Genomic DNA, 12,967 nt, shown 5'->3' on the forward strand with positions numbered 1-12,967 from the left:
GTTAATGATAAAAAATTTATATTATATTATAGTTAAAATTCAAATTATAATGATAATATTGTGACATGTGTCACAATTTGATTGGAGAAATAAATTTATTAAATTAAGTTGAAATTAGGACCTAATTAAAAATTAATAATTAAAGTTAATCTTGGTGACCAAATTGATTAATTCTAAAATCTAGAGGATTTAATCTATAAATTTAATACATGACTAGAATAAAAGATTTTAATGTTAATGCTCAATTAAGGCATTAGACAAATTAAAACAGAATCAGGATCAAATTGCATTAAATGAAAATTCAAGGAAACAAATCATACACAAGTAGTGACCAAAATAGAAGAAAACAAAGCAGGGTTTCAAAGCAGTGAATAAGTAACTTTACAAGGACTCGTGTCCTAATTATATCAATTTTATTAACTGCCACGTAAATATTACCGTTAAGTGTTAACGGTAGGTGGCTATATTAAAACCATTTAAATATTAATTCAGTTCTCATATTAACGCAAATTTAAAAATATTGGTGGTCATTTTGCGACCTAGCCCATAGTTATGTGGTCATTTATGTAGTTTACCCTTAATTTTAAAACTTCATTTATTTAATTTTTTTTTACCAATATGTCACCGCACCGTTTAAAGAGAAAAGAAATGAGAAGATAAATTTGCAATTTGAGGGAATTGGACCTAGGACCTTATGCATGAGTGGCGACACCCCTACCAATAGCCTAAATTTTCTTATGAAGTTAATTTTATTATTATTAAAAATATCACTTACGATATTTTATTATTGTAGATAATATGAATAGTTTTATGTCGATTATGTTAAAAATATATTATTTTTATTAATTATCAACAGTGATGAAATTTGGTGATAGAATTTGGGGGTCAACTTAAAATTTCAAAAATTTCAGAGGTTTAAATTAATTTTTTTTAAAATTTAAAGGTTTAATTTATATTTTTTTTCAAAAATTAGGGTCTAAATTTTTTTTGAATTTTTGAGAGGCTTAATGAGATTTTTTTAATATAGGAGGGTGTTTAATTAAGAATATTAAAAATTCTAAAATGTAATCTGAATTTCTAAAAATTTTGGGAAACCAAATTAAATTTGTTTTAAATTTTAAGCGCCTAATTAGAATTTTTAAAATTTTGGGAGGGGTCATGCCCCCACTAGCCCCTCTTGAACTCCGCCCCTAGATGAATGAATATATTTCTTTCAATTAACGCATCAATGTCATAAATATGGCTTGAAAGACCGTGAACATATCTCGCTATTCAACGATTTAAACCTATAAGTGTCGAAACAGTTTTCTGAAAGGAAAAAAAAGTCTCGTTTTAAAATAATTTTGATGACCTGTTAATGATAAAATGTGCTTCGAGGAGTCGCCATCAATCTTTGATTAGAGCGTGACTGGACACCAAAAAGTATTTTTGCCATTTTAATAAAAATATTCATTTTAATTAAACAACGAATTTGCGGTCTACGTTACCAAAATTTGAGTTCGGGAGTCGGTTACGTGTGAGGAATGATTAGCACCCCTACAGCGCCCTAAATCGGTACCTAGTTGATTAATTAATTGTCTTTGTAATGAAATTTAGGAATTCGAGTCTAATTTAATTTAAGATCCCCTACAACTGATATTCTTTAAATTTTTGGACGAAACATGATAATATTTAATTATTTGCTATCGATAAGAATCGATCTCTCATACCTTAAAACAATCGATTCTTACTCCAATCGAAATAAAGAAATATTAAAATTTCATTCTAAAGTTCATTATTAATTCAAAATAACAACAGTACTAAAAATAATTTTAAGAGATAAAATGATAATGTCTAATTATTTTCAATCGAGAATAAATGATATTTCATGCCTTAAAACATTCATTTATTACCTCAATTGAAATAAAGAGATATCACTATTTCGTCTTAAAATTCAATATTGATTCGAGCAAAAGCGATAATATCTAATGATTTCCAATTGAGAATAAATAACCTCTCCTTAAAGTAGTCATTTATTACTCCAATCGAAATGAAGAGATATCACTATTCCGTCTTAAAATCAATATTGACTCGAGATAAAGCTGTAATATCTGATTATTTCTAATCGAGAATAAATGACCTCTCATGAATTAAAGCATTCGTTTATTACTCCGACCGAAATGATGAGATATTACTATTTTCAATATCAACTCAAGTGTTACTATTTTGAAATCATATAGAAAAAACACATGCAAAAATAAAACAAATAAAGAGCATACCACAAGCAAATACAACTAATTTTTTATTTTACCAATATTTAATGAGAATAAGGATGTTCAATTATTTAAATACCTCGAGATGAGACCTTAGATTAGATCTAACAGCCTTTTCTTGGTGAATTTAATTAAAAGAAAATGATCTTTTTCCCAATCCCCAAACTTTAAAATGGATTCGATTTAATTCGTGTCACTAAATAGGATATACTTTCATTTTAAAATTATTGAAAGTAACTTTTTTATACGTTAAAAAACACTTTACGACAATATTAAAATGAACGAATATTACCCTTAGTCAATTTATTTCGATTCGAGTCAAGAGATGCTTATGAGGGTATCATGCAAAATCAATTAAGAACTAAAATGAATTAACATGCAACCAACATGCAAAAAATAAAATGAAATGAAAATTGGACTAAAATATAAACAATCAAACCAACATGTCAAAATTAAAAAAAAAAGTGCAAAAGTGAGTAAAATTAGCATTTTTAATATGGAGTGCTAAAATTACAAAGAATAAAAATAAATAAAACATGGGGACTAAATTAAAATAAGCTAAAATTGCATGGCCAAATTAAAACAAAAAATAGATTCTGGTCTGAAATATAAACATGCAAAAACTATAGGGGTTATTTCCTAATTATTCCCTTTTTTCCAGCCAAAACATTCAATCTAATAAAAAAGGGGAAAATTATTAAATCAGTTCATAAGTATTTAAAAATAATTAAACAACCACTGCATATGACCAAAATGTAAAAACACGCTAAATATACAGGGATTAAAATGAAAATAACTCTAAAAAATATAACATGCACAAAAGGGTAAACTACATAATCGGTCCCTACAAGTGACTAACATGCAAAAATATGCTAAAGTTAGGGGGACTAAACAACAATTATACCAAAAATTAAAACATGTATAATAAATGGGTAAATTATAAAATCGGTCCCTACATATTATTATTTTGTAAAAATACGCTTAAAGTCAGGGACCTAAGCGTGATTTCCCCCGAAATTCCTTCTATAAATAACACTTAATATTTTTTCATTTTAAATCGGTTTTTAAAAAATACCAAAACTATCTCTTCTCTCTCTTCCTCTCTTTGGTTGGCACAATGTCGGCCGCCTTTCTCCACCCTCGACCGCCGTATATGGTGGTGGTGGTCGAAGCTCCGAAACTTACCCAAAAACTCATAAACGCTTTGATCTAGACCCCTATGCCTAGATCTAGGGCTAAAATTCCCTGAAAATCCCTAAAAGCCCAAAAAGCCCCCTCAACCCTTAGGTTTTCTCACCCTCCGGCAACCTCTGACAAAGAACTGATCCCCAGTTTGACTTCCTCACTCAGGTATCACTCGATCTCTTTAGTTTTTACTACATGTAAATAAGGTTTTGGTTGCTTGGCTACTTTTTTGTTTTCTATTTGCATTTCGAAACTGAAGAAAAAATATGAGTAAATACCTTTAATCTTTCTTTTTGCTCTTTTATTATCTCTTTGAAACTGGAACTGGAAACCTTTTTTACATAGCTCATTCGTGGTTTTATAACCCCGATATTACAGTTTTATTTCTTTCTTTTTTTCAATAGAACGAAATGATTACTAAGAAAAATTATTGTGATTTTGCGTGGAGGTTTGCTTGTTGCTTGTTGATTTGGGTTTTGTTGTGGCAGGGGCATGATTGGTGGCACTGGTGGTGGCCGGGGATTGGTGGAAACCGCGATGGATTTGATTGGCTTAATTTGGACCATTGGATGGGTCCAGATCAGACAACCCATGATGAGTGGCGGAAGCTGGAGTGGAAACTTAGGGTGAAAACCCTAATTTTGGGCGATCTAGACCGTTGGATCTAACACCATATCCAACGGACATGGACTGGTGGCGTCTAATGCAAAGAGTAAAGAACCCTAACTGGGTTCGGGCTTCCATGCATGGGTTGTGGCGTTGGGCCACGAGTTGTTGGGCTAGAACTTTATTTTGGGCTTGTAATGAGTTTTGTATAAGCCTACAAAAATTAAATAATAATAATAATAATAATAATATTATTAAAAATAATAATAATATTAATATTGTTGGGATGAAATCGAGTGTCAATAATAAGAGAATTACTTATACAGATATTTGGAGGATACACACTACATAAAAAGGATTCATACTTGAGCAATCAAGTCAAGGCCCTTTCTAATACATTATAATAACTGTTTAGAAATCATTTAGCCACGACTAAAAGTATTTTGTAAGCACTAATCATAGAAGTAATTTAATAAAGCAAAACAAATCACAAAAAATTCACTCAAACAACAAAATTAGAAGACACAATGAACTATCGAAAGATAATTTTAGGATTTCTTCTCTCAAGCTAATGATAAATTGTATCAAAAATTCAATGAAATGTGTTTAAAGATAAAACATGTTCGATACTTAACTAAAGAAATGTAAATTTTGTCACTATCTAAAATTTATAAATCTGCCAACAACAAAAAAACTCAATTTATAAATATGTCACCATTCTTCAAGCTTTAATTTAAGCCTCATTTTACAAGTTTTCCTTTATGGTTTCCAAAATGAGTTTTTGGGATGTTTAATAAATCCAAAGATTCTAGGTCGTTTTTGTTAGATTTAGGTTTTTTGGAAGTATTCTAATCCTTATTTTCATTACATAGATTATTTAGAATCTCATTTTTCTTATCTTGATTAGTGAAAGAAGTGGGTGAAGCCTCCAAGACAATGGAGAAGGAAAAAGCTTCCATTGAGTGAGTTGGAGCTATTGCTTTAGCCTAGAAATCAAGGTATCCACACTTACAACTTCTATATACTCTTAACGGGTCAAGTTAATGTATTGAATTGCATGAAGGTAAGAAATAAGCTTTTTGAGCATATCCATGGTAGATTTTATGTTTTGGAATTTTAAGCATGATATAAGTCTCATTTATGCCATTTTTATTACACAAGATTTTAAGCATGTTTGGGGACCTCACAAGGGTCTTTGGGAGTGAGATATAGCATTTTTGTGCCTGTTTTTAAGTCTTCTGTAGGTCAAGTATCGATACTATTGGGCTAGTATCGATACTTGTTCTTCGTTTCTTTGCAAAAACGTGTTTTTGGGGCAGAACTATCGATACTCTTTCAAGAGTATCGAAACTTTGAGTCATAGTTTTGAAACTCCCAGAAAGTATCGAACTAGGCAGAACAAAATGTTTAAAATTATCGGTACTTATATAAGTATCAAAACTTTTGCAGAAGTGTCGATACTTTTAGTCTGTTTCAGGCAAAATGGATCGTTTTAGGGAATTAGACCCGAGGTACCCCAATAATTCAGTATATCATCAAATAAAACTACAAGTGAGAATATTTACGATGCTTAATTCAAACGTAGAAACCAAATAATTAGGGTGACATAAAACTAGGCTTGGTTGATGCTTGGGAAATAATTCGGACAATCGAATTCCTCTAGTTTAGGGTGTTGAAAGTATAGATGTAATCCGGATATCCATAGGTAGGATGCAAGGCCCTTAAAACTGACTAGCTAGGGCGTAAGGTCTGACACTCGCAACGGGTGGGCTAGTTGGGGGTGTGTTATCCAATGCAGTGATTTAGGGGGCCACATCCTCGATAGGCTAGAGGAATATGTGAGCTCCGAGATTCAGAAATCCCTCAGTCGCACCATGATGTCTATCATAGGTAGAGAGTGAGTATCGCAAGGATACTCACTAATGTTGTATTAATTATGCATTGTATTGTTTTCAGTTATTAAAGCATTTTGTAAATGTACCCCTGTTAGTATATTTTAGTTGTTAGTGTGGTAGTGGGCTAGTTAGCTCAGTGTTTGGGGTTTGTTTCCTTACGCATATTAGGTGAAGATCAGTAGAGGAGCCTTCTGACTATAAGAAGTCTAGACCAAACTACAGAACAGAGTACGTCTCAAATTTCTAGAGGGCAGTATATTCAAAGTTCTATTTTATAAATTTGAGTCGTAAATTGTTTTAAATACCTGGTCTATATATTTTGAATTATTTTGTAGTTGTGGGAGCTCCCGACTGTAAACTATTTTTACATGAATTTTATTTTCTATTTTATTGCAAGTATTTATACATAAAGTTTTAATTTCAAGTGAGTATGCTAAGGAAATTTGTTGGTTAGCCACTCCGGTAGTTTCGTGTGGCACTCTCATTGGTCGATTGTGTGTTGTACTAGTGTAGGGTGTTACAATTAGGGAAGTCCAAAAGGATGAGAAAAACAATATATCCCGACTCTATATTGATTAGATCAATGAGATTATAGATCGAACAAATATAAGGTTAAAGTTTTTATTTGAGTCTTATTGATTTCTGGAAAAAAAAATCGAGGAAATCAAATTAGGAAGAAGAAATGGACAGAAAAAACATTTTGGCACTAATTTCTTTGCAAACGACGAACTACAATAGTCAAACAAAGATGGAGAAACACGAGATAACTTAAAAATAATGACACATAGCATATAAAAATAATAAATAAAACTTCTACAAATATATTAAAAAAGAAATTAAATATATCATTTATGAAATAATTATAGACATATATTTGGACGTCCATGCATGTTAAACATACATATATAACATTGAACAAAAAGGTGATCCGACAACGAGACCACGAGAGGCACCTCTAAATTCAAATTAAAGCTATGTTTTACGTACGTAAAGTACTTTATTTTGCGTATTCAGCACTAAAAATAGATGAAAGTGAATCTCTTTCTGCAATTCATTGCAAATTTAAAACAAATCTTGTAAGACACTTTTGTTTAGTAACCAATTATATTAATACATATCATTTTACGAAAATAAATTCGATAGTTGATTTTTACAAATGAAAGTGCTATTTTTTTTATTTTTTCCAATAAGATCATAGAAAAATTAGGCCTTCAATTTTTGCAAAAACATAAACAAGAACGGTGAGCCACATGGTCTTCCAAATTCGAAGACAGAGAATTAGGAGCAAAGCTAAACATGTCGTAAAAATTAATAAATAAATGAATAAACTTATTGAAAATGAATTTATGAGAATGGACTGAATTAATTACATTTACATGTAGAGTGAATAATTTTTTATGGGCCCTCACTCTTCCAGCTCCTCAATAAGTACCCCCACCTTCTTCCCGCTTTCTATTCGCCCCCAAATTAACGAATCACCTCTTGAAAAAACAACAATGGCTGCTGCTTCTTCTTCTTCATTGAGATTGCTCTATTTTGCTTCATTGACGTGTTTTTTTGCTATGGCGAATGCGAAAATTCCTGGGGTTTACACTGGTGGACCTTGGGAATCCGCCCATGCTACTTTCTATGGTGGCAGTGATGCTTCTGGAACTATGGGTATTAATTTGTTCTGAGATTTTCCTCTGTTTTTAGTTTACAAGAAGAGTGAAAATGAAAACCCGATCTGTTAAAATGTGTAAATGATTTTCCTGTTTTATTGTTAAGGCGGTGCATGTGGGTATGGGAATCTGTACAGCCAAGGATATGGCGTGAGCACAGCAGCATTGAGCACTGCGCTGTTCAACAATGGGCTGAGCTGCGGAGCTTGCTTCGAGATTAAGTGCACGGACGACCCCAGATGGTGCAAGCCAGGGAACCCTTCCATTTTCATCACTGCCACCAACTTTTGCCCTCCTAATTTCGCTCTCCCCAACGACAATGGCGGCTGGTGCAACCCTCCTCGCCCTCACTTCGACCTTGCCATGCCTATGTTCCTACAGATCGCCGAGTACCGTGCCGGTATTGTCCCCGTTTCCTTCCGCAGGTACGTCGGCTAACATTTCCTAAATTTTGGTAATTTTGAACTGTTAACTCTTCTAACTGGGTAAAAATGGAAATTTTTGTTCCATGTTTGTGTACATTTAATGCGTTTTCTGCTGGAGTTTTCTCAGGAACCAAACAGTGTTTTGTTACAAAGATACTATATGAAATTATATTAAAAAAACAAAGAATTGGCCTTTATGAGCTCATAATGTCGGTGTCTGTTGAGATTTTGAGAATCAAACCCAGAATTTAATGTCGTTTAATATAGACCTAGCGGCTGATCTGCGAAAGGACCCAAACACCCCTTTCCCTTATAACGTACAAAGGTTTCCAGGGTATTACCGTAACTTTAACGTTCACTGAGATTTTCCCTGAAAATCAGACATCCTTAAAACGACAAGCTTCACGACATCCCACGCGCAGTAACCGTTCTCTCATCATCAAACGCGGAAATGAAGATTTCTAGATTTTTACATAACTGCCCTTTTATTTTTAATTTTTTACAGAGTGCCTTGCCGGAAGCAAGGTGGAATCAGGTTCACGATCAACGGATTCCGATACTTCAATCTGGTTTTGGTGACCAACGTCGCGGGTGCAGGGGATATCGTGAAGGTGAGCATCAAGGGAACCAACACCGATTGGTTGAGCATGAGCCGTAACTGGGGTCAGAACTGGCAGTCGAACTCCGTTCTGGTGGGACAGAAGCTCTCGTTTAGGGTCACCGGCGGTGACGGACGGACCTCCACCTCCTGGAACGCGGCACCCGCTAATTGGCAGTTCGGCCAGACCTTCACCGGGAAGAATTTCCGCGTTTGAAACACACTCTCCCTATTTAAAACTTATATAAATATAGTTCCCTTTTGTTTCTGGCCCTTCGATTTTCCTTAATTTTCTCGGGAAAATTTGAAGTGGTGGGTAAAAGTAAAAATGTGCTTTTGGGTAGAGTTTACTTGCGTAAAAGAAAGAATAGATAGGAAAGTCACCAAGTGAAGTTGTTTGGGTAATTTTCTTTGTTCAAGTGTTTTGGGCGTGGATTGTGATGAAGCTGGAGGAAATAGTAAAACATTCCAGCTGATGGTAAAAAGGTTGTAAGGGTGCAAATCAATGTAGCCCTCAGTCGTTGGTCGTATTATAGTAATTTCATTTTCACTGCCATAAAATGGTCTTTGTGTTTAGTCCTTGGATACGTTTCAAAGGAAAATCAAAATGTAATCTTAAGATCTGTCATTTCGCTTAACTTTTTGGGTCGTTATTACTTTGGGCCAAATAAAATTCAAAAATGAAATCGAGGGTAAAATCGACCTGTCTGGTTGAGGCAACATGTACTAAGCGTGTTCCTCCAACCCAAAAGACAAAAAATGAAAAAAGCGCCGTCTGTGGGAATCGAACCCACGACCACGTGGTTAAAAGCCACGCGCTCTACCGGCTGAGCTAAGACGGCTGATAAATATATTAGGAAGATAAATATATTTGGTATATTTATAAAGAAGAGTCAAAGTTCAATCAAGCAAACTTGGACTTATTTGAAGTTCAATCAAGCTAGGGGCGGGTTGATGTGTAGTTTTCTTGGGTCAGTTAATCCACTTGGACTTAGAAACTCCTTAAAAAAAAAAGAAGCAAAGTTTGGAAGAGATAATATATATATATATATTTGAAACCAATTGATCCATCACATGAACCTACTTAATACGAAACCTAAATCCGTCACTATCCGGAGCAGCATATCTGTATACTCCCATGAGTGACCCCAGTAGAAGCATGGCTCTTATCACCAGTTGGTCATGTGAGAAAGGGCTCATCGTGAACGGACGATAGTAGGAACATGTATAATTTGCTTGAATTATGCCATCAGCAAGTGTGATACCTGAAAAGAGTCTTCTTTCTTCCTTCACTCACCTTTGTTTCTTCTTCTTTTTCTTTTACACAACAACATCTATTGCAAACATTTCATACAGTTTTTCTTCATTCATCTTTTATGTCATTCTTCTTCACTTATTAAGACGGTTTTTTTTGTTGGGAGCAAGGTGATTAAGCTACGAGTTCTCAGGTGCAATCCGAAGCCTTTTTTTGGACAAGAAGACACTTTCTTATGTCTATTTAAGGATAGCAAGGTTATTAAACTCTTTCCAAATTTTTTCACGATACCTTGATTGTTAAGCAACAAGTTCCAAGTATCTTGTGAATGAAGCTACAGACAATGAAAAAAAGGAGAAAATAACTGTCGTTAATAAGCAACTCTCAATTCATTTGTATCCAACATTCAATAACCAACTTAGAACCTACACCACCAGCTGTAATCAGAAAATGAACAAAAGCTTAACTAATATGCACATAAACAATTGCAGATTCAAGGATATTATCAGAGAGACAGTTAGGCATTACAAAGTCAATATTGTGATCGCTAAAAATAACTCATCCAGGAAACCAGCAAATCAAGACCTCACCCAATTGCAGTGTGAAGCAACACGAACAAGGTTCTTTGAACGGTTTCAATCATAGATTTAAATAGCAGTCTATTATTAAATGATAGTCATTATATAATGGTGTGGTGCAGTTTAAAATGTAACGGAAAAAAATTTAAACACCTATTTATAATGAAAAAATCTTTTAGACTCCAAAATTTAATTTTAAGTATAGTTTAAGTTTTTTTTTATTAAGCCTTATTTGAAAGGAGGTGTGGTGTAGGGTTGTTTCACTTTCATCCAACCATTGATGGGGGTGGCGGTTTGCTAAAGAAAGAGAAGTAAGGAAAGGTCAGATGCATCCACTCTCATCGATCCCCATAAAAAATAAAAATTGCAGCCTTTTTCCTTTCGCTCTGCTTTGTTTTTAGTATACAATAGAAAAAACTGTATAATAGAAAAAACTGTATATTAGTTATACACTTTGCATTTTTTTCATTATTGTACTTAGGGTTGTAAATGAGACAAAATAGATTGTGAGCTATTCGAGATTGACTCGATCAAAACTTGATAAATACTCGGATCGAATGAACTCGACTTGAGCTCGAGCTCGACTCGAGTTCTTAACGAGCCAAAACGAGCTACTAGATATTCGACTCGAAAAGTTTATGAACAGCTCGAAAATATAATATATTAAGATTTTTTTAAAAAAAATTAAATTATTAATAATATTAATATTTACGTATTGATTTTTTTTTAAAAATACAGTAAGATTTCATGTATTTAAAGTTTATGTTCGAGTTTGAGTTTGAGGCTTCAATCGAGTTAAGTTTAAGATTTTTTTTTTCATTTCGAGCCTTTTCGAGCTTCTCTCGAGCTTCAGTTTAGGATTTCGAGTTCTAGTCGAGCTTTAAAATTTTAAACTCGCGACTTTTCGAATCGACTCGAACTCGACTCGACTCGTTTACACCCCTTTACTTCTGTACATGGCTGCTATCCTCTCCATCGCTGCAACTCTTCATCACACCAATAGAACTCATTCTGATCATGGCTTTGCTTCTATCAAAGGATAGTTGAATTTGTAGTCTCCATTTCCCCTTCAATCCACTTAGGAGTGGATGTTTGATTGAGTATAATGGAATCGAATTAAAATATTTTGAATTGTTTAAGTTGATCCATCTTATTTTATAGTTTAAATTTTGTTTGATTTTTTTAGTTGAGTCGAGTTTATAAAATTTAAATCGAACTAAATTGTTTAAACTTAATTATAAATATTTATAATATTATAATTTAATTTAATTTTAATTTAAAGGGTTTTATATAACCATATATATAACGGGATATGAACCTTGGTGTTAGGGTGGGCAAGACGGCACGTGTAAACCTTAAAATTTTATCATATTTATTTAGGTTTAAAAATTTTATATTATTGATATACTTGTGCCCACCCTCATACTTTTTTTAGACCCCTCACTACATACACACATAAATATATGTGGTGTTTTCCCGATATATCACCTATACCCTATAATATTTCCGATCAGGCACGGTTCAGACTATTTTTCCTGATCTAACACCCTTTGCAGTAAGGTGTGCCCTCTGAAGCGCGCTTTAGGCTGATCTGACGCCACGTGGGTATAGCGCGGGGCAGGGGTCGCGCTTTCCCTTTGAATCTGACACGCGTCACAAAGGAGAGCCTCCTGCGGTGCGCCTTAGGTTTAATTACATACTTACCCTGGAACCTTTTTCCTCTGAAACTTACGTACACATGTTATCACGGGGGGAAAAATCTGTGTCATTTCAGATTGCGGAGCTGAGATCAAAGCAGCAATGGAGTCTTTGGGTCCAATGTGGCAACCACCCTTTGTCCAACATAGGTATTGTCTATGACATATTGCTGCGAACTACCATGGAAGGTACAAGAAGAATGATGAACGTCAATTAATTATGCGCATGAGTAAGTGAAACTGATGTAGTTTGTTTTCTTTCGATCATTTTAATTTTGCAAAGAAAGCAAGTTAGTAAGTTATATATTTTTTTATCAGGTTACGAACTACTTCCTCAAACGTTTGAATCAATGCTTCAAGATTTGCGGGTGAAAAACGAGGAAGGATACGATTACATCAGCCTCATCGATAAAGAAATATGGGTGAACGCATATGATGGTGGATATCGATATGGACACATAACGACCAACTTGGCTGAGACAATCAATTCAACCTTAAAGGGTGCACGTCACTTACCTGTAGTGACTTTGTCTATCACCCTAGATTAGTTGCAGATCTATAAAATAAATTGTTGCGTCAAATGGAATGTCTGTAACAAGCTTCTCTAGAAGACATGAAATGTTTCATGTCACAGAGTTGTCGCGACCTCTTCAAGGGATTGAAGCTGTGTCTTTAAGAGTAAATCTATGGGACAAAATGTGTTACTGCGGGTTTTTTAAAGCTCTGAAGTATCCATGCTCTCATGTGATAGTAGCTTGCTCGCATACACGTCAAGACTATAACTGTTTTGTGGATCTCGTATACCTACTATATGA

At 34.0% G+C, this 12,967-nt stretch overlaps 1 protein-coding gene and 1 non-coding gene across 2 annotated transcripts; one reads left to right on the top strand and one right to left on the bottom strand.

The window, feature by feature from the left end:
* Positions 1-7,411: 7,411 nt before the first annotated feature.
* On the top strand, positions 7,412-8,854 carry LOC120137345 (expansin-A6-like). Its single transcript, XM_039153112.1, has 3 exons — positions 7,412-7,597; positions 7,706-8,024; positions 8,530-8,854. Exons 1-3 carry the CDS (start codon positions 7,435-7,437, stop codon positions 8,837-8,839), a joined length of 792 nt encoding a protein of 263 aa, XP_039009043.1. The 5' UTR covers positions 7,412-7,434; the 3' UTR covers positions 8,840-8,854.
* Positions 8,855-9,391: 537 nt separating this feature from the next.
* Positions 9,392-9,464, bottom strand: TRNAK-UUU. Its single transcript has one exon. It is a non-coding gene; the product is annotated as a tRNA-Lys (tRNA).
* Between the last annotated feature and the right edge of the window lie 3,503 nt (positions 9,465-12,967).

The sequence above is a fragment of the Hibiscus syriacus genome, unplaced genomic scaffold (assembly GCF_006381635.1).
Source record: "Hibiscus syriacus cultivar Baekdansim isolate YM2019G1 unplaced genomic scaffold, ASM638163v2 tig00110656_pilon, whole genome shotgun sequence".
Lineage (NCBI taxonomy): Eukaryota > Viridiplantae > Streptophyta > Magnoliopsida > Malvales > Malvaceae > Hibiscus > Hibiscus syriacus.

Coding starts and splice junctions, on each gene's coding strand:
- LOC120137345 (XM_039153112.1), top strand. CDS start 7,435: ATGGCTGCTGCTTCTTCTTCTTCATTGAGATTGCTCTATTTTGCTTCA. Junction 7,598..7,705: donor TGATGCTTCTGGAACTATGG/GTATTAATTTGT, acceptor TTTATTGTTAAG/GCGGTGCATGTGGGTATGGG. Junction 8,025..8,529: donor GTCCCCGTTTCCTTCCGCAG/GTACGTCGGCTA, acceptor AATTTTTTACAG/AGTGCCTTGCCGGAAGCAAG.